Source organism: Anopheles cruzii, chromosome 3, assembly GCF_943734635.1.
Source record: "Anopheles cruzii chromosome 3, idAnoCruzAS_RS32_06, whole genome shotgun sequence".
In the NCBI taxonomy this organism is placed as follows: domain Eukaryota; kingdom Metazoa; phylum Arthropoda; class Insecta; order Diptera; family Culicidae; genus Anopheles; species Anopheles cruzii.
In genome coordinates this window covers 76,449,429-76,475,866 of record NC_069145.1, presented here as the reverse complement: position 1 = coordinate 76,475,866, position 26,438 = coordinate 76,449,429, and the positions used below count along the sequence as shown (strand labels likewise).

The window sequence follows — 26,438 nt, the reverse complement described above, 5'->3', positions numbered from 1 at the left end:
TGAAGACGAAGGTTATTTAAATAAAGGATATTGTCAAACTTATTACAATCCTATCTCCTCGAGTTGTCCTCTATACGATATGGTGCCGCCCGGCGAGACTTGTTGGAGCCATTGCACCGCTAGCCAGCTGTATGTACGCGTCTAGGGTACCCGGTGAGAGACAGAGAGCGAAAGGGCGGAAGGAACACGATCACGAGGAGGACCCTGCACGTCGAGAATTTCGCGTAAGATTTCGCAAACACGCGCGACGGGTCCCAAAATAAACGTCGCACGGAGCGCGCTCGTAGACCACGGACCACGTTTCCTCCGCCGCCGCCGCCAGACTGTGACGAAAGGGCGGGAAACGGGGGGCGGTTCTCGTAGTAAACGTAGCGCTCTGTGGCTGTGGCAGCAGCTAGACATCGTGGCTGCCAGACACCGTCCGTGCAGCCAGCGCGCAACGTCAGACATCGTGGCTCACTCCACACCACATCGGTGCACGCTCCTCGCGGAGAGCAATAGCCCGCCCGGAGTTGGGGCGCGGCAGGACTGAACTGAAATTGACTGTCCCCGGACACCCCGTGTGGTTATGACACCAAAAATACTCTACTTAAGGTTAGTTAGCGGAACCGGCGTCCCCCCCCCAGGGAGATGCCTCACCGCGGGACGGAACCGGGCCAGACATTGGTGATTGCGACGTGCGACGGGCCACGAGTCGCGGCTCGACTCGAGCGCTGCGCACAAACGGACCCCAGCCAGCTGGGGGACCCCTTTGCGTTTGGGTATTTTTGGTCCCTCCCCTCGGCGACGATGACGACGCCGACGACGACGATTAGTTTGACCGGAAAGGTCACTAACTCGTTTATTGCCACCAGGTGCACCGAACCATGCGCTGCAATCTGCTCCGGCCGGGACCCCTCCCGGTGGACGACGGGTGGAAGAAGCGAGACGACTACAGACGACATACGACCATACGACATACACGTGTACTACGTAAAAAGTCACCAAAAAAGTAAAACAATATTAGAACAACCACGATCGACTAAGTGCCACATGATGGCGACTTGGTCGACTATGGATAGACTCCCACGTGGTACCCTTTATTGCATACAGGACACCGTAGCCGTCCGATACGTTTGGTTCACGTGTTCGCGCGCTTCTCGCGCGGGTACCCCGAATGTAAACACATCAAAATCAGCTGTCCAGAGGACATTCGCTAGTTCGCGGCGGCGTGTCGGGCGGCGGGTGGGCTGCGTGCTCTCACGCGGTTCCGGTTTGCTCGCGTGAGAGCGCCGGAGAGCTTCGGGAGTGCCGCTGGAGAGCCGCGCGAAAACAAACAGATGTGCGGACCCGAATCGAACGACCTTCTGTGTCGACCCGAACCACCCGAAAGCGTGACAGGCGATGGCAGGCGCAACAATGGCGGCAGGGACACGGGACCACTTCGTCCCAATAATGGTGAACGGGCTAAAGGGGCACCTTCCCGTGGCGACGCTTTTCTTTTCACTTTCCACTCACTCCGAGGAATTGGCACACTTTTGCACCACCAACGCGGTGTGCGATGACTTCCTCTTCCGATCCATTTGACACTCTTGGCCGGGCTGGGGGAAGGGGAAAAATGGCTCACCCGTTTTCACCAATATGGCTGACAGGAGCAACCAGCAGAGCAAATTTTTCCTCAGCAGCAGCATCGTGAAGAAGCCCGTGGCGCAGCCTACTTTGGCAACGTTTTGGTTAGTTTTCCTCGCGCGCGGCCACAGTCTCTAGGCAATCAGGCTCAGGCGTGCACCATAGTTTTGCAATTTTCCCACGCACACACAGACACACACAGCTTCCGGAACACGGGTTCCTCCCGGACCACAGCTTCACACAGGCCAATAGTTTTTCTTTTTGCTTCTTCTTGCGACTCGCGCGAGCAAGCACCGTGCAGGGCAAACACTTCCACTCTCGAGCACTGTCGGGTCGATTCTCACACGACGATTTCACAATGCTCGGGCCGCGTTCCTGTGAGCCAATTCTGTGCGTCCGCCCGATCCTACCGCGACTGCCCGCGCTTCCTGTTTCCGCTGTTTCGTTGAATCCCGCTCGGAGGTCTCTCTAGCTTTCTCTCTCCTCGTCTGTCTTTTCAATTCAAACTCTCTCGCTTGCTCTCACACCAGCTCACACACCACTGCAAAAAGCACACATACGTGGACAAGATGCCGTATTTACGGATTTTATGTTTCGAACGCATTCAAAAGCAGCCTCCAAATCTCAGCCGTTCCGCCATTGTTGGAGCCTCAGAGGTCAAAACTTTGGGTTCTCGATGTGTTAATCATCTTAGTCTGTGCGCTGTAAGTTTATCATATTTAGATATTGCTCAAACTTGCACGACGCTTAGTCACCGAGAACTGCTTGATCCTTGGGGCCGAAAGGATCGCCTCAAACACGTTTTCACAGACGCTTGGACGATGTTTACTACGGTTTCTTGGCTATGTAACGGTGCTAGATTGAGCACCCTTAGTTTGTCTTTCGGTTGTGAAGCTACTACTTTGGGGGGCAATGGGAAAACCGAAAAACAACAGCCGCAGAGTCAAGAACGCAAGATCTGCCGCACTTACATTTTTCTGTGCTTTCTGGACAAACGGCATGGAACGACTGAACGGACTGAGTGAGTTTCCGTAATCGAAACGCTATTTTTCTCTCTCAATCAGTTGGACGCTACAAACTTTTGTCACATACTGTAACTGAGTTTTTTTGTGTGAAAAATTTAGTATTTTTTAGTGGTTCGCTATCGACGATGGTTCGTGTCCGGGATACCGACGGGGCTCGCCTTAGCGAAAACACCTTCGCTACGTGAACTCGTCTTCTAAACTGAAAGTGAAATAGTGGCAAACCACGAAGGAAGGATCAAGTACGGTATTTGAAGTACACAAACCTTGTTGCCGGCACCCAATTCCCGTGATGTTCGGATACTTTTCGAGGTACAGGAAATAAAACACACACACCATTTCGCAGCTTTGATAATTGGATTTCTTCTCGCTGGTATATACGGTCTGATTTTCAGTTACATTTGCGTTTTTTTGCTGTTACATCTCGTATAATAGATTGTTTCTTTTCTTCTTGCAAATACACACATACAAATCAAAAGTAACAAATACAACATTACCTAAAAGTTTCTACATAAAAAAGTTGATAGTTCCTTGTCGCACATTGTGTGTGTGTTGCGTGTTGTTTCGTTTAGGTTTTAGTTCCTTTAGCTTTGCTTTGCGATATCGATTTATTTCGTTACGATTTAGTTCTCTTGTGCACTGTTTCATTTCTTCCATGGCCGAACGAGATGAGTTTACTTTTCTGTTTTCTCTTACTTCAGCACTGCTGATGCAGTTTTTAGTATCTCCGTAGTGCCGCAGCGCTTGCGTGTCTGTATGCTGCACTTAATACTCGCTCAATTCGACACACGATCTGCATCCCTTCGGGGCACATTGCCTCTCACTGCGTAAACGAACAACCAATCCGTGCCACACACGCGTCCTGCTCTCGAAATGGTAGAAAAGAGAAACCGATCATATTCATTTGCCGACGGGTTTTCGTTTAAAAGAATACCAAATATGTGGGGCTTACTGGGGCCCCGCAGTTCTAACGCTGTAACGCTGTTGTACAGGCGTTGGGTAGGTGGTTTTGGTTTTGGTTTTGTGTGGATTGATTGGTTTTCCTGGTTCGTTTTCTATTGGGCGCCACGGACATCAACTGTTCTAGGTATCTTATCAAGGACCAGCCTCAATATCTCATTCCAGATGAGATGTTCATTCTAGCGAATCTTAGCGTTTACTGGGAAGATACGACGGTGCTAGGAGCGGGAAGTTAGTCATGGGTAGTTAGTGGGGCCTTCTGCACTGACTAAAGCCGGAGGGTAGTAAGTTTTTGGTTTGCTTTGGTCTATACTTCATCCACTTCATTTAGCTACTTTAGTTTCACTCTGACGACGACACCGACAACTAGTGACTGTTGGGTTGAATGTGAGCGATTAGTGCGCATCGTTCCATTTGTTGCTTGTCAATTACAGATATATGATAGCTAGTTATGTTCATATTTAATTATTTTTTTTGCGTTTTGCTTTTGTTCAGATGACTATTGCTCCCAATCGGTTTTACTATGTTGTGCGAAATGTTGGACAATATTTGCTTCCTTTGCTGCAGAATGTATATAAATTACGTTTATGCGTCTCTAGTGCTACACATGTTCAAAATTAATTTTACGCTTTGTAGCCCAACTGTATACGGGATACCTATAAGTTAGACCAGGGCTCTCGGTCATGGCAAAACTTGTGCGAAATAGTAGTACACGTCGTCGAACTCCAAATGTTTTGTAATTTAAAAAAAACATGAGAAACAATAAAGCACCAACTGTTACAGGTAGCAGCAACATTGTGGCCACAGTATCAACTAAACGGCGATTAAAATGAGCAGCTCGTCTACCTCCGAAGCGTCATTCGACAAAGCTCTTCAGCCATTTTCGCCCTTCTTCCGCCAATCGTTTGCATGATATTATAATTCAACTTTTTCGACTACTTGTGGGACATTTTGGTACACCTGTTGCTCTCGATACCGGGGGTTATTCGTTAACTATTTCACTTCAATACTAGTATCTCATCGTTTTATTAATTGTAATTTTTACACACACACACAAAAGGGTCCTTTGAAAGGGCTTTACTGGATTCGGTTTGAAGAAGAGTGCGTTTGAATGTATTTGCTATTTGGTGTGCTGTTTTTGGTTTGTCAATTCTTGTGATTAATGTTGGGAACGAGCTAAGCGAACGTAACACGGACAACTACAACTTCACTATAAGCTCCTGCTACATCATTTGCCGCTGCTTGATCATCATCCATTTCGGAAGCGTTTTTGGGCAGTTTACAGCAAACTGTTTCTCGACCTAAACACAGCCCGTCATGTCAAGTCCTGTTTCTCTAGCACGACTGATTTCCAGCATTTCTGTTTCACTGGCAACTCTAACCATTTGCGCACCGTTCCCCTGTGGCTAACATATTAATTTGATGGACTAATTTACAGGATCATCTCACACCGGCGAAACTCTGTGGCGGGTCCGAATATATCGTATGATTTAATTTTCTACTACACTTTGCTAACGATGAGATTCACCCCTTCACAGCAATATCAACACCCTGGTGTTGAGCTCAGAGACAGAGAGAGAGACAGAGAGAGAGAGCCATTCCTTCGCTTTGGGAGCCCGCAATTACTGCTTTAAATCGAATTGGTTACCATCGTACTCGGGATTGCCGTAGGTGGACGTGGACGACAGCAACGCACCAGTTTCACCCGCAGAACGTAGCTTTAGGGTGATGAGATTGTGGCGATTTTCCAGTGCCAGCGCCAGGTAGGAGCCAGCACTAAGAATTTCACACGTAGTGATGCGTTCTTCGGGCGTGTACACTGCCAACAGGCTTCCACTGTCCAGCTGCCACAGCCGTATGGAAAGGTCTCGCCCTTCCTTGTCGCTCGACAGCAATATCTTGCCCGTCGGATCCAACTTCAGCAGCGTTACTGGTGCACTGTGGCCAATCAGGGTGCTCCGACAGTTTCCTGCAAACACAACGGTCAACGGTCAAAGAACTAACAAGCTTAAAGCGACATCATCTGCCTACCGGTAACCAGATCCCAAATGAGTATCCTGGCATCTTCCAGGCCGGCAATGACGCAGGTGTTGGTTTGCGAGATGGCCAATGACACCGTGTTACAGGACGGTTTCCACTTCTTGAACAACGTGCCACTTTGCAGATCGTACACCACGATAAAGTTCGGGCTCGGCTCGGCCAGCTCCTTGGCCACCACGCACACGTACGATCCCTCGTGCGTGATCGCCGACAGTGACGTGATGAAGTCATGATGCGGAATACGCAAATCGTACAGCAATTTCTTCTGCGACAGATGCCAAACGAGCAGCGGGAACGGTTTTTGCGTTTCATCACCGCATACCAGAATCCTTCAGATACATAAAAATAAAGCGAAATGTTCATCCTGTTTGCTCCTTTTTTCCGTGGCCCGTTCCACTTACCGTCCATCGCCGGAAACCAGTAGCGAGTTGAGGAAGCGATCTTCACCCGCCTTGAACGTGGTAACGCAATCGCCCGACTCAATGTTCATCAAATTCACGTACATCCGGTTGCGCGACAAGCACACCAAATGCGCTGGGTCGTGCAGACCGAAGTAGGGCATCTTCTGGTTCATGACGCCCTTCAACGTGACCCGGAACTGGCCCAGATTCAAATCGATGATGCGGATCTCCCGCCGACACAGAACGGCCACGCCGTGTTCTCCGACGGGGCATATGGCCGATGGCTGCGGAACACCCGTCAGTGTGCGTACCTTACGGCACCTGGAAACACAATTCGGAATTAAATCGCAATAACTCCAACAGCCCCCCTATAGTTGCTGCACTTACCTCGCCACGTCCCAGACACAAATCTCCTCCCGTTCCGTGCTGAGCGAAATGACGAAGTAGCCATCAATGTTTAGGTTCATGATTAGATCGTACCCAACGGGTGGCACACTCTCCGTCGTCGGTACCTCGCCAGGCGGACCGTCTTGATCCAGCTCAATCTTCTCCAGATACGGCACCGTACTGTTGCCGATGACGTCGAGCCACTTGTTCAGCATCACCGCGGCGTGCTGCGAACCGATGCGCTGCACCTCACTCGCTAGGAACGGTCTCAGCAACGAGTACAGCTGATGCCCGTCGTAGTTAAGCGCTTTGAAGTGAGTCTCGAAGAACGCCCGCAGTACGGCCACGTGGCTGCCATCGGTCGCAGCGGTGTGTCCCGTCAGGCAAAGGTCGTTTAAAATGTGAACACATCCGGTAGCGATCAGTTTGTCCTGCAGCCAGGCTAAGTCAGTCAGGTACGGAGATTGGTGAAACAAGGGCTCGCTAGTTGTCGTCGGTGCCGCGCCATCGAGCTTGTACTTGTGGTAGGGCAGTTCTACGAATTTCCTTAGATTAAAACTGGATGCCAAGGGAAAACACACCATCATTAGCATACGCTTTTCCTAACTTCTGGATCCCACCAGTTTACCTTCGGTCCTTGCCCTTCTTATCTACGAATACGTTTGGCTGGGTTTCATAGTATTCGTGCAGGATCCGGTGTGCCCGTTGAATGTCCGACGCGTACCGCTTCTCCGCAACCTCGCGCAGTGTCCGGTCGACGACGATGATATTTTTATTGTGCAGAAACAATGGTCCCATCTTCCAGCAAAAGTGTGTCCATAGTTTCGTTGTTGAACCTGTCAAACGTAACGCATGTGTCCGATCAGTTTTGTTCCCCATTTCAGCTCAAACCCCTTGGCCATCTAAGCCTACCATTGACTAGGTTAGAGCTCCTGAGGAGTGTTATGATTTCCGTCTCCAGCAAGCCTTCCCGGGAGGCGAGCAGCAACGGAATGATCAGCCGGATGATGGTGGCCGTAAACTTTTCCTCCAAAATCTCAAACACCTGCTCGCTGATGTGCGAGACCGACGTGTCCGACAGATTCGTCTTACCCAGCCAACCGAGCCACCACAGGATCTGCAAGAAAAGCGCACACACGATTTTGAAAAGACCCAGTACCATGGGGATACGGCCCTCCGGCTCTCACCTTGGCTTGGATAGAAATCTTCTCATCCGATCTCTTCCAGCAATCCGGCAACTGCAGTGCACCGTTGGCCGCGTAAATGTCGCCCCCTCCGAAGCACAGCACATCCTCCCACTGTTCCTGCGTGAACGGGGTCAAGTGCACGAAACAGCCGTCGTCTCCGATGCGTTGCCGTAGCTGTTGCAGGACTCGATTTTCTGGCGACTGCAGTTCCGCCAGGTCGTGACTCGAGCCGGTCGAGCTTACAGTCAGTACGACCTTCACACAGTCCAACAACTGCACCGGAAGCCACTCCAGATCGGCCACATCGCGCAGCGCATCGACCGAATCGATAAGAATGGTGATCGGATGTTTGCAGCTCGCCAACAACGATCGGAGTGCGGCAGAATATGAAGCAACGGTCTGGAAAAGGATAATACAGATAAAGACTTCAAAAGCCCAACTCGGTGGCGAGAGAACCCGGCCAAACGTACATGCTGGCAGCGTGTCGGTGTTCCTTTAATTAATACTGATATTTGTTCCGTTATCGAACCGAGCAGTGAGGCCACATCGGAGCTGTGCATGGTCAAGTTGGCGTACCTGGAACAAAAGTAACAAAAGCGGTTGGATCAATGTCTAGGCCATGGGATGGGTTCTCGCTAGTCTAACCTCATCACCAGGTGCGACTCGGGCAGCCAGCAGTGCAGGTTTTGCGATATCTTCGCCATGAAGACACTCTTGCCGGCGCCCGTCTTACCGTACACGACCAACGGTTTGCCGGTGAGCGCCGACGTGAGGTACTCCTTCACCCGGTCAGTCGTGGTAAAGTTGGCGCAGTTTTCGTTTAGCACCCGCGAATGGCGGTTCACTTCCTCCAGCTCGCTCAGTAACCGACGGTCGACACCGAAGGTACAGTGCGGTATCGAGTACTTGCTGACGTGCTCATCGATAATGAGATCGATCTCTAGCGATAGGCAGGTGTCGAGCAACGCGGCAAACTGGTCCTGCTGCTGGCTTATGTTGGCCGGTATACGGATTATGTGCTTCTCCGAGAGTTGGTTCTAAGTCCGGAAGAAAACAAACGAGGTCAACCTTTGCTAGCCGTCAGTCGGCCGTCCAACGGTTTTACCTTCAAATCGTTCTGAATGTTAACCAATCGTCGGGAGGCCTCGGCTTCGACCGACGAAAGGCCTTCGGACTTAGGGGCGGCCACGGCACTCTGAATCCAAATGCAACGCTTGGAAAGCTCCTGGCTGATCAGAACGGTGTTGTTGATTTCCTATTCGAATAAAAAAAATGGTCGGTTTCACGTGTGAAAGGAACTGGCACGTCTCCAAACACACGACCCGTACCTGTTCCACGACCGTAGTGAGATACGAATCGCACAGCTCCTTCGAGAAGATGTCGATCAGTGTTTGCAGAAGCATGGACAGTTCCTGCTGCGATTCCTCCGAACTCATTGCCTACATTGCGAACAGTGGGAAAAGAGAAACAGTTTAGAGGCGGACAGGCAGTGTCATCGGTTGTGTGTCCAAACGTACCGGTTGTGCCTTTGCGTTCAAACGGTAGCAAGCGGGCTGCGATTTGTCGTCCAGCACGTACCACTTCTCGAGCAGCGCCTGTTCGTGGGGATCCCTTTCGGCCGTCTGCCGTGCGGCCACAAAGTCCTGGCTTTCGATCGTCAGCGGGAGCAGCGGGTCTCCGAGCGAGCCAGCCAGAAACAGGATCGGTATCAGGTAGGAGTCACACGACTGGCGTGCTATTTCCGCCAAACAGTTGGCCGCCATATCGTGCCCTCCCTGGGCCTCGAGCGGCCCGTTAAACCACTTGTTCACATCGAAGCTGTTGCCCTTCGGTTGCTGAACGTGCAGATCCGCCACGTGCAGCTCGAAGCCACGGCCCTGACATTTCTGATTCAACGCCTTAAACACTTCCCGCAGCAGCGTTTTCTCCGTTTGGAACCCTACGAAAGGGAAGACGACCCCAAGAGCGTTAGCGATGATTTACTTGTCAACCATTTGTCCCCAAGCTGCATTCGGTAATCGGCTTCCGTTCGATAAGCACACAAATCCCATTACGCCACAATCACGGAACCGGAAAGGGTCAACTCGACCAGGAACGGAGCGAATATCTTGAGCCAGCTGTGTACGTCCGCTTCGATGCGCCAGCGAAGTGCGGTGAAGCGTGGCGGACCAGGACTACCAGCATAAAAATAAACTAAACCAGGATCAGGATGGAGTAATTGACATACGGGAATCAAATCCGTCGGATGGGATCGTGGGAGCTCCTCGCGGGCCCCACTTTCCCACGAACGGAGAGAACGAAAATAGGTCAGGATACGGAAGCAATGGCGCATTAATCTCATGTGTTGCGGTCTTCCCTCCGCCGTCTGGTCGATTTTCCCCTCAGCTTACCATCATCTGCGGCCAGTATGTAAAACACGATCTTTTTGTATTTATCCGTCCGTCGGTTGGTGGTCGGTTTACCGTATAGTGGGGCCAGGTTTGGTGGCAAGTTATGATGCACTAACGGTATATCACACGGTGGCGACACGGCCATGGGGCTGTTGGTGGTTGAATCTGTTGACGGGACACAAGCCGAGCCGAGCAGAAAAAGTGTGAGTCACCTTCTTAGTAAACCGACGAGTACTGCCGGTGCAAAGCGGTCTTACCGGACAGTGTCATCGATTGGACGTTCTGGAGTGCCTTCGGTTGCGCCCGGGGTCCGTCCGCGCCGGCGGCGGCGGTGGTAGACGAGGCACACCCATTGGTTGCGTTGGAGCTGTTCGATACGTGGCCAGTTCCGGAGGCGTCGGAAATTACTTCCGGAGCCGCAAGTGGCGCCTGATTCACATCGTTGCTTTTGCTTTTGTTCTTATCGGCCAACTGATACGATGGTGATCTGGAAAAGGGTGAAACCAAAGGGCAAAGTTTATTTATTATAATTTGTGGCAAATATTGCTATATTCTCTCCTACTTTAAATGAAACAGGCGTGGAAAAAAGGGAACCCAGCCGGTAGTTACCGACCGACACGGAGCATCATCCTCATATCAAAAACTACCATGCGCCTCCATGAGGTTTTATTTTTCCGTCATTTTACTACTTTTCCAAAGCAACATAGCAACACTAGTGTCCACTGACTGGCTTGGAATAAAATATGAAACGATGGTCATTGGCTTCGACACCGTTCGCTTCGTAAAGCTTTCTCTACGTCGAGCCACATGTTGCGCAAAATAATTTATCGAAATGTTCCGTTTACTTTCCCCGTATCAGCACGTAAATCTTCTCGTGCACGGTTATTACCGAACATGTAATTAGACTTCCTCTTCGAAGCTCATTTCTAATGGGCCGTGCATGGATATCGATCCACGAATGAGTGACCCAATTATAGCGAGTACCAAAGTACACAGCCACCAGTGGCCATTTGCACTACTTTGTGGCAGTATATTAATGTTTTGATTTAAGGCATTTTATTTAATACGTTTTGTCTCTCAAGTGGGTTCTCCTTAAGTAAACAAATTAGTTATACGCTTGCGTTTACTGTCCCCATTAGGGAAAAGGCATTGAACTCGCTTCAACCTGTTGGACCACGCCATCCAGAAACCAAGGTGCGTGCAAACGTCGAGAGCCAACGGTCACGGTTTTGGTTTCACAAGCCATTCGTGCCGTTCGTGTCTATCGTCTGTCTGGCTGAGAGGGAACCATGTACTTACTCTTCAGACTTTTCCGATGCATTATCCTTATCTTTCTTTGTCTGGCCGGAGCTACAGTAGTTGCCCATTTTGAAGACGGAAACAGCACACAGCCGTAAAGCGCAAAGTCGATCAAACACGTCCGTGCACCGCGTGGTCCGGGTCGGGGATGGTGCGTGTCTCGTTGGTGGCCTGAGAATTGATTGTTTTCACTCTTACGCTGCACTTACGACGAGGCTAGTGCATTAAACTCTGGCCCCACGCTGGCAGCCAACATGTCGCGCGCGCGCCCGGCACCATATCCGTCGTCCTTTCACTTCAGCGCCGCTGCCAAAAGCGGCTGGCAAGCAACATCCGGCACCGGTGGTGTTTTATTTTGACTTTTATAACCACCATTGCACCACCATTACGAACGTTGGCTGTCGGCTCGCCGGAAGCACGCTTCGGCACTTCTGCTCGAACCTCTCTTCCTGCAACCACAGGATGTCACACACTGAGCCACCCTGGACAGCGGAGGAGGAGGTTTCAGCTGTTCTTGTGGCTGCCCCCGTATCTTGTTGGCTCCAAGGAGGTTACTGATGCTCTGCACCTGCTGCACTGCACTATCTTTTATCACTTTCACCAACAATTCATCCACCGCTGCCACCGTTCAATCTTCACGCTGGAGTGCTTCGTCCACAAACTGGTACACTATTAGATTAAAGCGGTCAACACGTTGTATCATTATCGTTGCTCGCACCTAAACCGGGTTCGAGGAAGCATTACGAAGAGAGTGGTTTAATCGATAAGCGGGTGGAACGAGGTTTCTGGAGTTTAAATCATTGTTTCACATGGACCTAAAAATTCCGTTACGATTTTCTTCACACCACCTTGGACACACACTTTCCGGTCGCTTGGAAGGACGCTCCACAGCCGTTCTGATCGCACGAGATAAACACAATAGCTTTAAGATAAACACACTTTAACGGCTCGGAAAGGGGCCAATCCGTCTCTCGAGGTCGCTCACATCAAAAGAAGCTGGTCACACGTCCTTTCCTGCTGTGCAGCAACAACCACCAGTACGAAAGTGGTTCAGCAATTCCAGTCGCCACTCGGCGCTGCAAATAGAGCGCGCCGTATCCTCCAACGCGCACCATATGGCACAGACCAGCCAGCGGCGGCGATGACGGCTGTAGATAAAGAAGCTCTTCGACGACGCACCACCGCAACAACATTTCGTCAGCGAAAAACACCCCGCGGAACACTCGCCACACAATCGCACAAAAACACTCACACCCGCAACGCGGAACCGCGGCACGGCCACGGCAGGTTGTACTATGCACGATTCAATTATGGCACAACCAGCGGATCGCGGATAGTTAGAGCCGTCCGTCGATAAGCGCGTGTCACACTGTAGTGACTGTTTACCTTCCGGTTGGCACACAGCTGTTCTAGCCCCGCAAGTGGACGGATCCGTGCCCCTTCGTGGGCAGAGAATACTAACCAAATGATGGCCACGCTCGGGCCCTCGGGTTCCGGCCGACTCTGAAACCGAGGAGTCGAATCGACTCCGTCCGCCGCGGCAGCTTCGGTCAACTAAACTGAACCGAAAGATCGACCGGAGGCTGTTTGTGTGCCGTTTGCCGCGACGGAGTGTATCCCAAAATATAACGTATACCTAGAGAGAGACAGAGTGGCGGCCTTAACGGTGGGTGTGTGCGGACCGTGCAACAGTGAGCGTGCGGACGGCGCGGCCGAGTGATCGCAGCAGATTGGGTGATCGCGCGCAGATCGGACAAAATCGCGACCAAAACGAGCGCCTTCGCGGCGTCAATATGTGCGTCACGAAGTGTGGCGAAAACGACATCGGTGACGCGGCCGCGTTCGATAATTGTCCAACCCAAAGACGTGGTTGCGAGGCGCGGCGGCCCACACACTCGCAACACGCCATCGCGTCGTCGCGTCGCTTGACACATCCGCTAATCAGCAAACAAAACGGCGCGGTGGTGGCGGGCGATACCACAAGTCACAATTACAATTGATCCCAATCCCATCAGCGCGAGGGGGGTCTGCTGCCAAACAATACGTACGTCATTGGTGCGCGCGTTTTGTTGCTGCCCCTTTTTTCGCGCTCTCCTCGTGCGTTCGTGCGTTGAGAACGCCTTATCTACTACCGCACACGATGACTGGCTGTTGCCACTTTGGGTGCGCTCGTCCTGGAGAAGTTCAAGGGACAAACTATTCCGAAACAACCAACGGGGAAGAACTCCTCTGGAAATGCTCCTCACCAGGATAAGAATGATCTTTTAGATCAAACTAAATAATTTACCGATATTTGCTCATTTACTTTCCGCTCTCAAACACTTGCCCTGAGAAGCCTAGAACACTTGCACTGTACTCCAGATATCACCGTCAATTGCAAATTTAAAACCAATGTCTTTCGTCGGCGGGTAACTTTTGGTGCTGTCGATCTCCGCCGAATGTCGGCCACTCGTAGTCGTCGTCGTCGTGGACGATCTTTTCCCAGGGCCCTATTCTTACACTTTCGCACACGACACATTCTGGGTTATCTATTAATAGCGCCTCTCAGAAGCTGGAATTGATTTGGTCCCGTTTATTCGCACTGGCGAAGCCGACGCGACTTGTTCCATGTGACCGATCGTCGCTGATTTGGTCACCTTCGCGATCGGGGTTCTCGAATATGAAAATGAGGTTAATGGAAAGCTGCTTAGCAATCCTTTATGCTTTTATGCGGAGGTTCCACGAACTCGAATGGCCAGTAATAGATTCTCTCACCCGCCTACATTTAGCCGATTGATTATTGCATTTACTATGTTCACGCCGACCAATGCCGTAACACGCAGTAATTTTAATTCTTTACGAAACAAAACGATTGTTGCAAGTGCGAGTCTAATCTCTCGAGCCAAAACCTATTTGTCAATCATTAGTAGTCGATTGAAGTGTTGCAGAAGCCTTTACTTCTTGTCCAATACCAGCAACGGTGGGGGAATTGTCAAGGACTTCATAAACCCAGCATCACGCTACTTCCTGCATACCGAGAGACCACCTTGATTGGTGGTCCTTTGGTTCCCTGTTGTGCTGCGAACCCTGATGATCTCTCACAACGTGCCCTTAGAACACAGAGATGAAAACATCTTCAGCGGACATCAGCAGAACATGCAAACCATATCTATTTCTATGTAAGGTGGATGAAAAATAAGGAAACGGACACATCGCCGTCGACGTTTGCGCGAGCGAAGATAGAAGGCAAGCGGTTAGATAAAGTGAGACATCGAAAGAGAGTTTGTGTTGCGATGTGGGAGATTCCTAATGATGGTCGAACCGACACGGTGGCCTTTCAGCCAAACTCTCTTCCCGTCGAGGTCAGAGCAAGATCACTCGACCCTGAAGCTGGTCCTCGTTGGATAAGTTAGAATTTTGCCACCAGAACCGCTTTCCAGCCTATCATTGACGATGCAAATGAGTAACGCCAACTTCACGTAGATTAAATTAAAAAAAGAGCTCGCTAAGATGTAAGAGTAACATATTTTTTCGATTGCCGAAACCTAATGCCCTTCACCGTTTGAAGACCTGATTTTCACTGTTTTCACACACCACTCATCTGACCGATAAACTGATAAAATTTTCATCATTTCTTTCACTCACTGTATTATCGCAGTTTATGAACCCACAGCACCTGCACACTACGGCCTCGTTAGTGGCCTTCGGTCAGGGCGCTACTAAACTAGTCTTCCTGGCAGGCGATGATGTGCTTGCAGGCAAATTACCCATACAAACGCAACATCGGCGAGAAAGTGGTTTGGTGATTGAAGTGAGAAAACTCAGTTGAATGAGAATGAGCAAACTCTCGCAACTCGCTTCGCCGTGCTCATGGAGGCAAAGACTCACAGCACAGGAACATCGCCAACAAACAACCTTGTGCACAGTCTATTGGGTTCGGCGTATGCTTGTATGCGTGACGTCCGTCTTACACCGTCAAACTGTCGATTCTGGCCCCGTCCGAACGGGTACATCATCGAGAAAGGAAGGTGGTAGTGATGGCACAGACCGATTCACTTTTTCTCACCAATCGCTCATCACGTTCACACCACTAGCGGTTGTGCGGATACTACGTTTCAATGACATCTTCTGATAGGAAGGACCTTCTCTAACCACAATAAGTACAAGCACAACTGCGGGGAGCGATCAATTCACATTAGGGCACTATTGTAAACTACTTCACAACATCGTACACAGGCATAGCTCACTGAGAACCTGAACACAATGTCCTTCGAAGCCAGGATGTCCACAATCAGCCAGCGCTGTTACAGATAAGGAACTAAACTCGTCCACGAGACTCTCTCAGCGAATCACGTTATCCGCGGACCATAATGGCGATGGATTTCAGTTCAAAGGTGTAAACAAACTTAGAGGAGAACAGTTTAACAAACCATCAGCCATCCGAGCCCCGTGTTTGAAGGATACAAAGATCACAATCACAGCGTCCGTTTTGACGAGACGTTCACGCTGAGAGTGTGCGTGCGTACTGATACTGGGCAAGCTCACTTCCTTCCTTCCGTCTAATGCCTTCCGATTCAGTTCGTAGCGAGCGATTGTACAAAATTTCCAGTTTATCACAGTGGAACGCAACGCAACGCATGCGCAGAGCCCAAAAAGTGTCTGACACTGCACAGACGGCTAAAAGTTGCAGGACATTTTAACGAACTGTTCCTTTCCCCAGTTAGTAGCTCAATCAAAATGCTATGATATTCATAATTATTCAATTCAATAGGTATTCAATGATATTCATATTGTAGTATGTTCAAATATAGTGCTCTAGAGGATTCTGTCCAAGGATCAATTGGTAGTTTCGACATGAACTATAATAATTCCAGCAAGCCTCTGTTTACATTGCTACGATCTCCGATCTACGATTTTACGGCAAACACACAATTTATGTAGAGATTAAAGTAGAAAATAATCTGTTTCACCAACGAAACCGTTTATTCGAAACTGTGAAATATTTCTCACGCTATGATGAAATAATTCATCGCTTTATTTAATTTTTTCATTTTTCGGTGGGCCGTTTTTTCACCCAACATTCATGGAAAACTATCACGATGCCGCGAAACGTCCTTTTGAATTTAAAGAAAAAGGATTTACTAATGAGGAACAGCTTTTGTGACGGTAAAACGTCTAACCAATAGACTTTGGCACCTATTGGTTCATAACTCACTGGATTTTATTCCTTTTCAGATGTATTCGCTCGGATGTTTTGGGATCCATTTCAAACCAATTCCAGCACGCAGACCACTAACCTCAAGACTCAACTATCGAAATCATCAACCGGAAAGGCCCGTGGCCAAAAAAAATCGTATCCTTCGAAAAAACTGCACAAATGCGAACATTGCGCGAAGGAATTTTGTTGGCCAAAGCTTGTCATCTATCATATTGGCTAACGATTGAGAACAAGGGATTTTGAGACATAGCATTTTATTCTTACATATTCTTTCAAGTCCGTGCTTCTATTCAACAATAGTATTGGGTATTGAGGAACACAGTTACAAATACACCAAAGCTAACAACATGCATTTAATAGAAAGAAGTATTCTTCCCATTGTGGGATACTTTTGTACACGTTGAATAAAAGCTCATTATCAAAAAACACGATCCCTATGGGGTCTGCTACGTTTAAATAATCTTAATCGAAACCAAGCATGTATGATTATTCCGGTATGGCACTGTCCGGTTGGACAAAGCAAATTCAATTCCTAACTAAGCACCAAAATAAATAAACTAACAATACCTAGCCGTTCTGCACTTTTGTCTAATTTGTTCATATCGCAAAGAATAACAACGACACAACACTGACGAATGTACATCAATCAAGCGCAATATTCTACATCATGCTATTCCTGAACCTGTTTTGGTGCGTTGTGATGTTCTTGTGTTAAATTTATCTCTCGGCAAACAACTTTTCCAATCCGAACTGCCCGTACTGACAAAGTTTTACGCCAGTGTACGCGATTCTACAATTGCTTAACATTCCTTCGTATTGCCACCTTTCTTCAGCCATTCTGCGGTATCTTCGATACCATCTTCTTGCCCTGTTGATTTCTGTCGCCATTTTGGGACAAATGTTTAATGATAATACGTTCACGTTCATCCTAATTTGGTGCTGAAACTATTCATTATACTCAGTATCTTCACGCCAGATGAAGAGTCTAGTGATAGTGCTGGTGATGGAGAATGTTGGTGCACTTGGTGTTTTAGTTTGTATTCAACTTGATACAACGAAATGCTCCCGAAGGAGAACTAAATAAATAAAACCCGTTGGAGAAAAAATGTCAGACTTGTTGTTCTTGCAGTCTCCGTGCCAGCGTATATCTAAATACGCAGGTAAAAGATTCGCGCATCCAATTCCATTAGAATACACACCCCGAACGGCAGGGTTCCTTCAGCCGCCAATGCATTTCTTTGCACTCGATTACAGAAAATTGAAATTGAACGTATCGGTAACATCCACCAAGTTGATTTCCATCGAGCGAGCCAGCACGAAACACTTCTTCTTTCTGGCGTGCTTGCGCAATCCTTAGTCTTTCGGTTCCTCGCGATATCCATCGGAGAACTGCTCACGGCCACTCATCTTCAAGATGGCCTTGCTATCCGCATTCCCATCCAGGATGGAGCGTGCTGTGGACTTGTCTTCCTCCTTGAACAAAGACAAATTCATATTTTATTATGTTCCTCTCGCTACCAGCCAGCATTCGGTAACGTTCGCCACACTTACCCCTTCGTCCTCCTTCACCGGTTTGTCGCCAACACCCCACACTTCGACGTTTCGCACGTTAAACTTTTTGGTGGCACTTAGCTGAACGTAGCCTTTGTACGTCGTGCACGACTCTGAACACTCCCCAATGCCGTACTCGCTGTCCAACCAAACACCCCAATAGTTGTGCTGACCTCCCATTCCCTGAAACAGACCAAATGTCAAATCGAAGGCGTGTTTTCATTTCGCCAATAAGAAGAATCCATCTTCTCTTACCATTCCATTTGGCATCGTTTGCTGATGGAGATTTAAATACTGGTAGTGATCGTTGTAGCCCGTGCTAGGAAAGCACCGCATCTTTGGGCGCAGCGTAAACAGAAAGGAATTGTCGTTACCCTCGTAGTTTGCACTAAGAGCCCAAGAGTCCGTTGCGTAACCGCCGAAAATGTAACCGTTAACATCTTCCACAATGATTACCGTTGATCCCTGATCCATGATGCGGCCTAGAATGGAGATAAATTATACTTTCTGTTGTAAACCTTGTTTAATAGACAGACCTAACTTTAACCTTTTCCCCAGATTGATCGATTTGTACTCACCCAGCAGAGTAGAAAAACTTTCACCGTGTATTTGCGACGAAAACAGGAAGCGCCACTTATTCCGCTGTGATCCGGGAAGGTTGGTGTTGATGAACAGCATCTGCGATAGATCGGTAAACGCCGGATAGTCCGGCACGTACTGGAGTCCTTCGCAGTACGGTAACATGGATTGTAGTGCTTCTTGTGGGATGATACTCTTCCGTGCGTTGCCCTCCGCTTCTGAGGCATTCTTTACGTTTCGATAATGGTACAGGTGCGCAAACACGTGTTCTAACATTTTAAGAAAGGTGGGATTTTTATGTAACCTAAAAAGCGACACGCTCTGTTATTTATCAGATTCGCTGCTTGCATACGAAAAATGCGCAATGCTCCAAGTACTTCATCTTCGTCATCTCCTAAGACAAATTTGCAACTCACCATCGTTCGGCATCGGCGCGCGTCACTTTCTGCGTTCCCTGTTGAACGACATCGTACGCCAAGCTTTCGGCTAGCTTCTGTATGCAATCCTTCACAATCCGGAAGCCCCGAGATTCCCACGACTTGTACTGTGGACCACCTTCCAGTCGTATCGCACGCATATAGCTGCTCACCACCGCCTCCACGTACTGCGCGGAAAACATGTGGCGATATCGCCGCAAACAAGCAACAAGTAAAACGAAACAAAAGTAGCACAATGTGGCCAGATGGATAGCGATTTGTTCAGCAAAGATACCGATAAAAAAATCGATGCACCGTTGCAGCTTTTTGGCACCGTTCTGAACCTACCTCTTTGATAAGCGGATAGGCAATTTCCGTTGACTCCGATTCCGGTTGTTGCCCCAGACTGCACAGCAGCACATTGATGCGTTCGTCTATGGTACCCCGGACGCAGAATACGTACAGTTCGGCGAACCGTTGAAACTCGACCACTGGCGACCGGGAACCGAGTGGTCCGAAAAGAAAATTTGTGATGTACTGCGCCAATCGGGGGTCCATCTGGGAGCCCCAGAATTTCTGCGAAATGGGAACACCGCCAAAACGGAAACAATGAGCAATCAAGCTAATGCGTTCCGTGTCTGGGAAGGCAATGTCCCAGCCAACCAGTTATGTTACACACCATGAGGTCATCTTCCTTTATGCGTTCCGAGTTTTTGCTGACTAGTTTAAAGGAGCTGGCGACCACGGGCACCTCGCTCTTGGCGAGCAGGGAACACTTTTCCGCAAGCTTTGTGCTCGAATTTCCCATTGTGCGTTAGACGTTGGGCACGCAAGCAAACTGTCTCCAACGAAGCTGAAATTAAAAATATATTACTTAACGGTCCTTGGCAAAGGCCCGCAACTCTCTGTTCATTTTTCATTCGTTATCGTGCTTGAGGCTGTGCCGCGAGAAAGCGCGCGCCAATAAAAAGTGCCGCTGGATCTCGGACCATACCCGCGTAGCGCCCAGTCGAGTGTGAATGGGTTAGCTATGGGTACAAAAATTGCAAATTCACCATTTTTATTATTAGTCACAACCCAATACTTCCACCATGCGCGCCTCCCGACCATGGATTGTTTATTGCTGCCTGCACACGTTATTATCAGCATTTTGAAAGCACATGATGAAAAGCGTACGCAGCAAGAGCGGTCCGTTATCAATCACTATCGTACGTCGGCGATACCGAAATCTGATCGCCCACAATAAAGTGTATGAAACGACAATGAAGCTGATCCAACAACTTGCTCGAGAGCAGCCATTATTTTCTTGTGCAAACTATTTCTTATTTCCTTCACTGGTGTCACCATATATTCGAACTTTCTCACCAAAAAAAAAGTCGATTCAAAACCAATCGTACATAAAACGGCCTGTACACTACCGAAGCGACGTTTTCCAAAAGTTAACAATCATTACCCGAAATGCGATGTCGCGAAACACTATCAAGTGGGTAATTTATCACTTTGATCGCCTGACGATCTTTGTGATCACATGGGCAGAACTAACTTAGTAGGCGCGCATTGATCAAAGTGGCACCGCAGAAGGTCGTTCGTGTTTACGTGTCTCTTTAGCGAATCTAGTAGACGCACACTTTGCGTACGGTGAAATGTCATCTAGTTTTTTGCACCACTACTGCTGAAAGCCAACACTACAAACACTCTCGAGAGAACAAAAAAGAGGAACTTAGAAAAGGGTCTTTCGTGCGTACGTCGCTGGCTCACTAAACTATTGTGCTAATAATTAACCGCTCTGATTTGTAATCATTCCATGCTCTTTCTGTTGCAACATTCGACACTGTTTAGCCACTAACTAATTTACATCACCGGTACAACGCTTCGGCGACTTACGCCACGGTGGTGGTAGGCAAAATTATTAACTAAATCCCGCGAGAAGCAGCAACAGCAGTGCAACTAATGTAAACAAACACGTACCGCGACGCCAGATGTATGCTTTTTATCACGTTTCTACCAGTGCTCTCTTTCACATGACTAGATAATTTCACTGCAAGCCCGTTCGACAGGTTCTGAGAAAGGGTCGTGTTGCACCACGAAATGGCACTTTATTGCATCTTTCGATTATCGTGCGAAAGTCACAAAGGGTAAAGGTTGGGTCCGCAAAGCGAACCAATTTCTCTGATCGTCTTTAGCCGCGTATCGAAACAAAAGTGGCCAGCAAAGTGCAATATCTGAAGTGACTTTTTCTGGTGGAGGAAAACTCGGAATGACAACTGAACCAATACTGGGAGGCCACACGATGCATAACTTATAACATAACTGGGGGCCACACGATGCATAACATATAACATAACATAACAAAATTTGATACTTAATCGGTAAGCATGTGTCAATATAATAAAAATTTATAGTTAAAATTAAAAAAAACTTCACAAATAAGAACTTACATTATCCTTACACGGTGCAGAACAGTAGATATAACAGCCTCATATAACAATTTTGACAGTACAGCGACCAGGTGTCAAAAGCGTTGTGGCTCAGTAGCCCCTATAACACGACGTTATACAGGGCGCATAACAGATTTGACACTATGTTTCGTGTTACGTGTTACAGTTATGCACCGTGTGGCATCGCAGTTTCATTGGCCACTAGTCTTCATTCGAGGGTTTGTTGTTGTTCATTTGTTTGACAACTTGCGTCACGTACAAATCGCAAAACAAAATCGGAAATATCGCAAAACGAATACGAATTCAACAGTTTGTGGACTGGCTGCGACGAAATCGAGATGAATACGATACTTCGCGATGCTTTTCAAGTGCTAACCAGTGAAGCGAAAGGTACAGTAGTTTCCACCCACAAGAGAAGCATAATTGTCCGCTGGACTGTAATGTTTTCCCAAAGATTTGTTTCTCCCTGCCAGCATACCGGAAACTTTCGGTATTCCAACATCGTTGGAGTTTGTACGAGACTATGTTGCCAAGAATATACCGCTTGTGATGCGTGAGTCCATCACCGATTGGCCAGCGCTAGAGAAATGGAATTCCAAGTTCTTCCGGTGAGTATGGGGAGCATCCTCGCTCAGGGTGCGTGTGCATATTTTGTCTATCGGTTGTCAGCGTGTGCAGCTGTTGGGGGCCACACATTTCGTTGGCACTGTGTCAGCATCTGCCGCATTTTTGAACATCACCCAATTGATAGTGGCAATGTGAAGGGAAATGTTTAATTAGACGATCATCTCACCTTTCATTGACTTGCTTCGTCGTCACCATCGGGGAAATTATTAATGTTCACCTTTTCCACACACACTCATGCCTTGTGGTCCCGCATGTCGGAGCGAAATAATTATAGACCGTTGCAGCTGCTTCTTTCATGTGGCGCACGCTTTTTATTACAAACAATCATCTTCCCACATAGCTTGACGCTTGGACACGCTAGAACACGGCACTGCGTTGGGAGCACCCTGGCAAACATTAAGAACGAAACATTGTGCGCGCATTTTCCTTACCGCCTGGTCTAAGTTCCACAGAGAAACTATTCCGGACAAGGAAGTAACAGTAGCAGTAACCCCCAACGGCTATGCGGATGGGTTGGCCTTGCACGAATCGGAAGAACACTTTGTACTCCCAATGGAGCAAACGATGCGCATGGCCGATTTTCTGTCAGCGCTAGATCGAAAGGAGTAAGTGTAAAATGTTGATCATTTCATAACTTTTTCCTATCATTTAGTTCCTGATTTCACTACCTCCGTAGCTCGGACAGTGTATTTTACATACAACGACAAAATTCCAATTTAACGGAGGACTTTGGCGAACTGTGGAACGATGTCTGTGAGGCGAGTCTGGAATTTGCTTCTGAGGCGTTTAACAAAAGTCCTGATGCGGTCAACTTCTGGATGGGAGATGAAAGGGCCATCACATCCAGTATGTGTTTGCCATGCTTGATTATCAACGGATCTTTTAACATACGCCTTTTTCAGTGCATAAAGATCCCTACGAAAACATCTATTGCGTAATATCGGGGTACAAGGACTTTATCTTGATTCCGCCGATCGATTTACACAACGTTCCTAGAAAGCGATACCCGATGGGTATTTATATGCAAGAGGATGACAATAATCTCGTGGTGGAGCAAATACTGGATGGTAAGTGTTAACGTACAATTTGCGTGATTCCACGCGTGATCTAACAACTCTCTTCTACCGTTTCTCTGAACCAGAAATCGGTAAACCGCGTCTTATTGAATGGGTTAGCGTAGATCCTCTGGCACCGGACCTGGAACGCTTCCCGTCGTTCGCGAACGCAACAACGTACGAAATCCGACTCAACGCCGGTGATATGTTGTACTTGCCAAGCCTGTGGTATCATCACGTGCGCCAAAGTCACAAATGCATTGCCGTCAACTTTTGGTACGACATGGAGTACGATGCCCGTTACTGTTTTTATAAAATGGTGGAGAAGCTGTGCAACTATGGCCAATGACGGGCGAAAACTTGTTGAGTCTGTGAATGTTATTTTGTCTTTCTGTGTTATTAAGCAAATGACTAGAGCCTTCTGTTCGTTCAATAATTGTAACTAGCTTTCATGTGCCAATGCGTAAACACGGTTACTTTTGTCCGAAAAATTGTATATTTAGCGGAGATAGAAAATTAAAATATATGCACAACACTACACTGGAAGTAAAGCGAAGCTCAACAATGATTCTTCCGGGATTAGCAACCCTTCGTTAGCATTCCCAACTCAACCCCACCGGCAACTCATTGAAAGCCACAGTCGGCCCGCAGCTTTCGCAACATATACGCATCGACTCCCTTTTGCATGGCTTTGTCCTCTAGATCATAGATCAAACTCGTCAGCCAGCGCTCCTGTAAATACAAGTGTCGGTTTTCGCTGCGATCGAACTCCAAGCTGATGTTCATCAGTTGATTGACCATCTTCTTCTTGTGGCGAGACCGACGTGACGCTAGATTGTTCTTCGCACGATCGGCAGCTTCCAAATCATTCTGGTATTCCTTGCGCAGCCGAGATTTGTTCGGATGATAACCTGCATGGAATGAAATGTACCAATTGGAACCGGTCGGATTGTTAGACGAACGCTGTTTTACTTACCAACTTCCATCGGAAATTCGGTCATCTTTTCCTTCGTGTAGCACTCTTTGTTAAACAGGGACATTTGCAAAATATTCTGCAGTTCAAGCTTAACTCTCGGCGGCAGCCCTGCACTGATGTCGTTTCCTCTCGTCCACGCTTGTATCAAGAGCCCCGATTGCAGTATTTCGTCGTGAATGGAAGAATTGCCCGAGTCGGATGGCGACAGCTCCTCCGCCTGTATCATGCTGATTCCTGCCGACTTCCGCTGCGGGTGAACGAGTTTTCGACGAGAGACACCATACCTAGAACTTGCCGTCATTACCTCATTATGGGTCCCATGCGGTTCCGGTGAGCTGGAATAGTTGTGTTGCTGGTGTCGCCCTGTACTGAGCTGCATTGCGAACCCGTTCATACCGGGACTGTTCTCGTATAGCATCATCGGATGATGAACTCGCCCTGTTTCCGGGTCACTTTCGTCGACCCGAGAAGAATCGCTGGTCTGGGACTGTCCAATGGGAAGCATAATCGGCGAAGAAGTTCTACTATCATCCCATCGAGGCGGCTCGGGAGAGGCGAGTTCCGACTGCTGCTGCTTCACAGTGTCCAATTTTCCTCCAATCCTCCTCGCCAGCTCTTGTTCTGCACTTAGTGAAAACGCTAACCTAAACATCGATAGTGCCGAATTATCGATCGTCGGTGGACGCAGCACATTTTGCTGAAGGGTTAGATCGCCCATGACAACTGGCGTTCCTTGCTGGACCGCAGCCGATCTATCGGTAGCTGGTGGGACTGCCATAGTTAATGGTAACATAGCGCCGAACGCTGTGTTGGCACTCCCGAGAGACAAAGGAACAACATTTTCCTTTGCTGCGCTGTGATGATTATTATTGTTCACACTGTCGATCGTGTGAGGCATGTAACGGCCAGAGCTGAGCAGCAAAAGAGCAGCAGCCGCATCAAAATCAGTCATTTTCCTGAAAATGAATCACAAAACAGGCCAAGTAATTGAATAATGGCGATCCTTCAAAACCTATTCGTTGATGATCAGCTAAAACGAACTGCCGGATGTAACGCATTCCCACTGTCCTTTCTCGTTGTGTGTTGGTTTATCGATCCCGTCATCCCCGTATCTTTGCCGTACTACAATAATCAATACGATGTAGTCACAGCAAGTATACAGTGACGAAAAGGCCATTGCACTTGCACTTCGCGCCGAACCCCGAACAGGACACCGCTGCGATCACGGGTCATTGGCCCGCGGCGCTACACAGCCATTTTTCAATATTTACGATTTCTTATATTATTTTTTGTACGATAAAGGCAGATCATAATCAAGCAATTTTCACTTCATTGTCAATTGCATTCATTTACCGGCTTTGATCCTGCTTAGGAACAGTTCCCACCCAATCCTTTACACAACTAGGGGCCTATAATTTGTAGTAAGTTAACTATGAATAACGCACTCACATGTTAGTAAAACACATTCTAAGTTCCACAAAACAAACAAACTTACCTTGGCTTAGGTTTGTTTTTTCTTCGAAATACAAAATCTAGGTGCAATATCCGAGTCAGTTTTACGTTAAATACACTTTAATGCTCAAATAATACTGGAATACGTCTGCGGCTACCACCAGCAATTCCTCCGGCAACGAAGGACAACGTCTGGGCTGAGGGCGAAGGATGTACTCTTACTTATACCCTTCGAACTAATGCCGTTACACACTAGTTTCAGTGTGTACATTAGTACCCGGTCAATCGTACACGAGGTAGTTTTCGGGAATCCCCATCGAAAGGCGTAAAGTTACACAGGTCCGATTTTTTGAAAAGGACTTTTAGTTCAGACCCGGACAAACGATCGCCAGAAGGGTACGAAACAAAAATGACCGTTATTTTTTGCTTCCCGATTCTTTTTACCTATCATTGTAATTTGCACGCCGATTTCTGTTGAATTTGTCGTGTCCGTTAACGGTCAAAACTTAGCACATGCTTTCAATTAATATATTTTCTTCATGTTACCTGTCGTTTCGAGAGCAAAAGGCGATGCTGAAATAATCATGGTTGTACCTACTGGAAATAAAAATAACTGTTAACGGTTTTTGGTCAAATAGTGGAAAACTTTTGGCATGTTTCTGCGTTCGAGAAGCTGTAGGGGTAAAAAATCGAATTCCGCAGATTATTTATGCCTTTGACTAAATTCTGCTAAAAGCTGCTTCATATATTCCACGCATTTTAATAGGAACCAATAATTTTCAACAAATTTGAACAATGTGTAACATTACTGAAAGCCAAAAGAGATTGAATCCAACACTCACTTTTTATCAAT

General features: G+C 47.9%; 5 protein-coding genes across 6 annotated transcripts in view; 1 reads left to right on the top strand and 4 right to left on the bottom strand.

The window, feature by feature from the left end:
- Positions 1-1,756, bottom strand: part of LOC128275658 (sushi, von Willebrand factor type A, EGF and pentraxin domain-containing protein 1-like) — a 15,944-nt gene extending 14,188 nt beyond the window's left edge. The window contains exon 1 of the mRNA XM_053014239.1: positions 1,607-1,756. Coding sequence (XP_052870199.1) covers positions 1,607-1,670 — 64 coding nt within the window. The 5' untranslated portion in view covers positions 1,671-1,756. The remainder of the gene's footprint in view (positions 1-1,606) is intronic.
- A 3,200-nt stretch (positions 1,757-4,956) lies between these two features.
- LOC128273115 (uncharacterized) lies at positions 4,957-11,362 on the bottom strand. Its single transcript, XM_053011032.1, has 15 exons — positions 11,295-11,362; positions 10,253-10,482; positions 9,996-10,160; positions 9,123-9,544; positions 8,934-9,044; positions 8,711-8,860; positions 8,251-8,642; positions 8,076-8,181; positions 7,606-8,004; positions 7,331-7,535; positions 7,047-7,254; positions 6,419-6,976; positions 6,032-6,352; positions 5,622-5,959; positions 4,957-5,559 (listed from the first exon to the last, which is right to left on the bottom strand). The coding sequence occupies exons 1-15, from the start codon at positions 11,360-11,362 to the stop codon at positions 5,213-5,215; spliced, it is 4,020 nt and encodes a 1,339-aa protein (XP_052866992.1). The 3' UTR covers positions 4,957-5,212.
- Positions 11,363-16,736: 5,374 nt separating this feature from the next.
- Positions 16,737-21,145, bottom strand: LOC128272573 (MTOR-associated protein MEAK7). The gene is made up of 8 exons (XM_053010402.1): positions 21,006-21,145; positions 19,717-19,890; positions 19,386-19,613; positions 19,038-19,225; positions 18,621-18,925; positions 18,298-18,524; positions 18,043-18,225; positions 16,737-17,964 (listed from the first exon to the last, which is right to left on the bottom strand). Exons 2-8 carry the CDS (start codon positions 19,843-19,845, stop codon positions 17,845-17,847), a joined length of 1,380 nt encoding a protein of 459 aa, XP_052866362.1. The 5' UTR covers positions 19,846-19,890; positions 21,006-21,145; the 3' UTR covers positions 16,737-17,844.
- Positions 21,146-21,813: 668 nt separating this feature from the next.
- LOC128273422 (bifunctional peptidase and (3S)-lysyl hydroxylase Jmjd7) lies at positions 21,814-23,655 on the top strand. Of its 2 annotated transcripts, XM_053011378.1 has the most exons (6): positions 21,814-21,865; positions 21,930-22,083; positions 22,555-22,707; positions 22,779-22,948; positions 23,005-23,169; positions 23,244-23,655. In XM_053011378.1, the coding sequence occupies exons 1-6, from the start codon at positions 21,814-21,816 to the stop codon at positions 23,504-23,506; spliced, it is 957 nt and encodes a 318-aa protein (XP_052867338.1). In that variant the 3' UTR covers positions 23,507-23,655. The 2 variants fall into 2 exon arrangements, with proteins under 2 accessions (XP_052867338.1, XP_052867340.1); XM_053011380.1 differs by lacking the exon at positions 21,814-21,865 and having other exon boundaries at positions 21,936-22,083; positions 22,547-22,707.
- Positions 23,656-23,781: 126 nt separating this feature from the next.
- LOC128271022 (uncharacterized) lies at positions 23,782-25,085 on the bottom strand. The gene is made up of 3 exons (XM_053008453.1): positions 24,778-25,085; positions 24,134-24,585; positions 23,782-24,068 (listed from the first exon to the last, which is right to left on the bottom strand). Exons 1-3 carry the CDS (start codon positions 25,083-25,085, stop codon positions 23,782-23,784), a joined length of 1,047 nt encoding a protein of 348 aa, XP_052864413.1.
- Between the last annotated feature and the right edge of the window lie 1,353 nt (positions 25,086-26,438).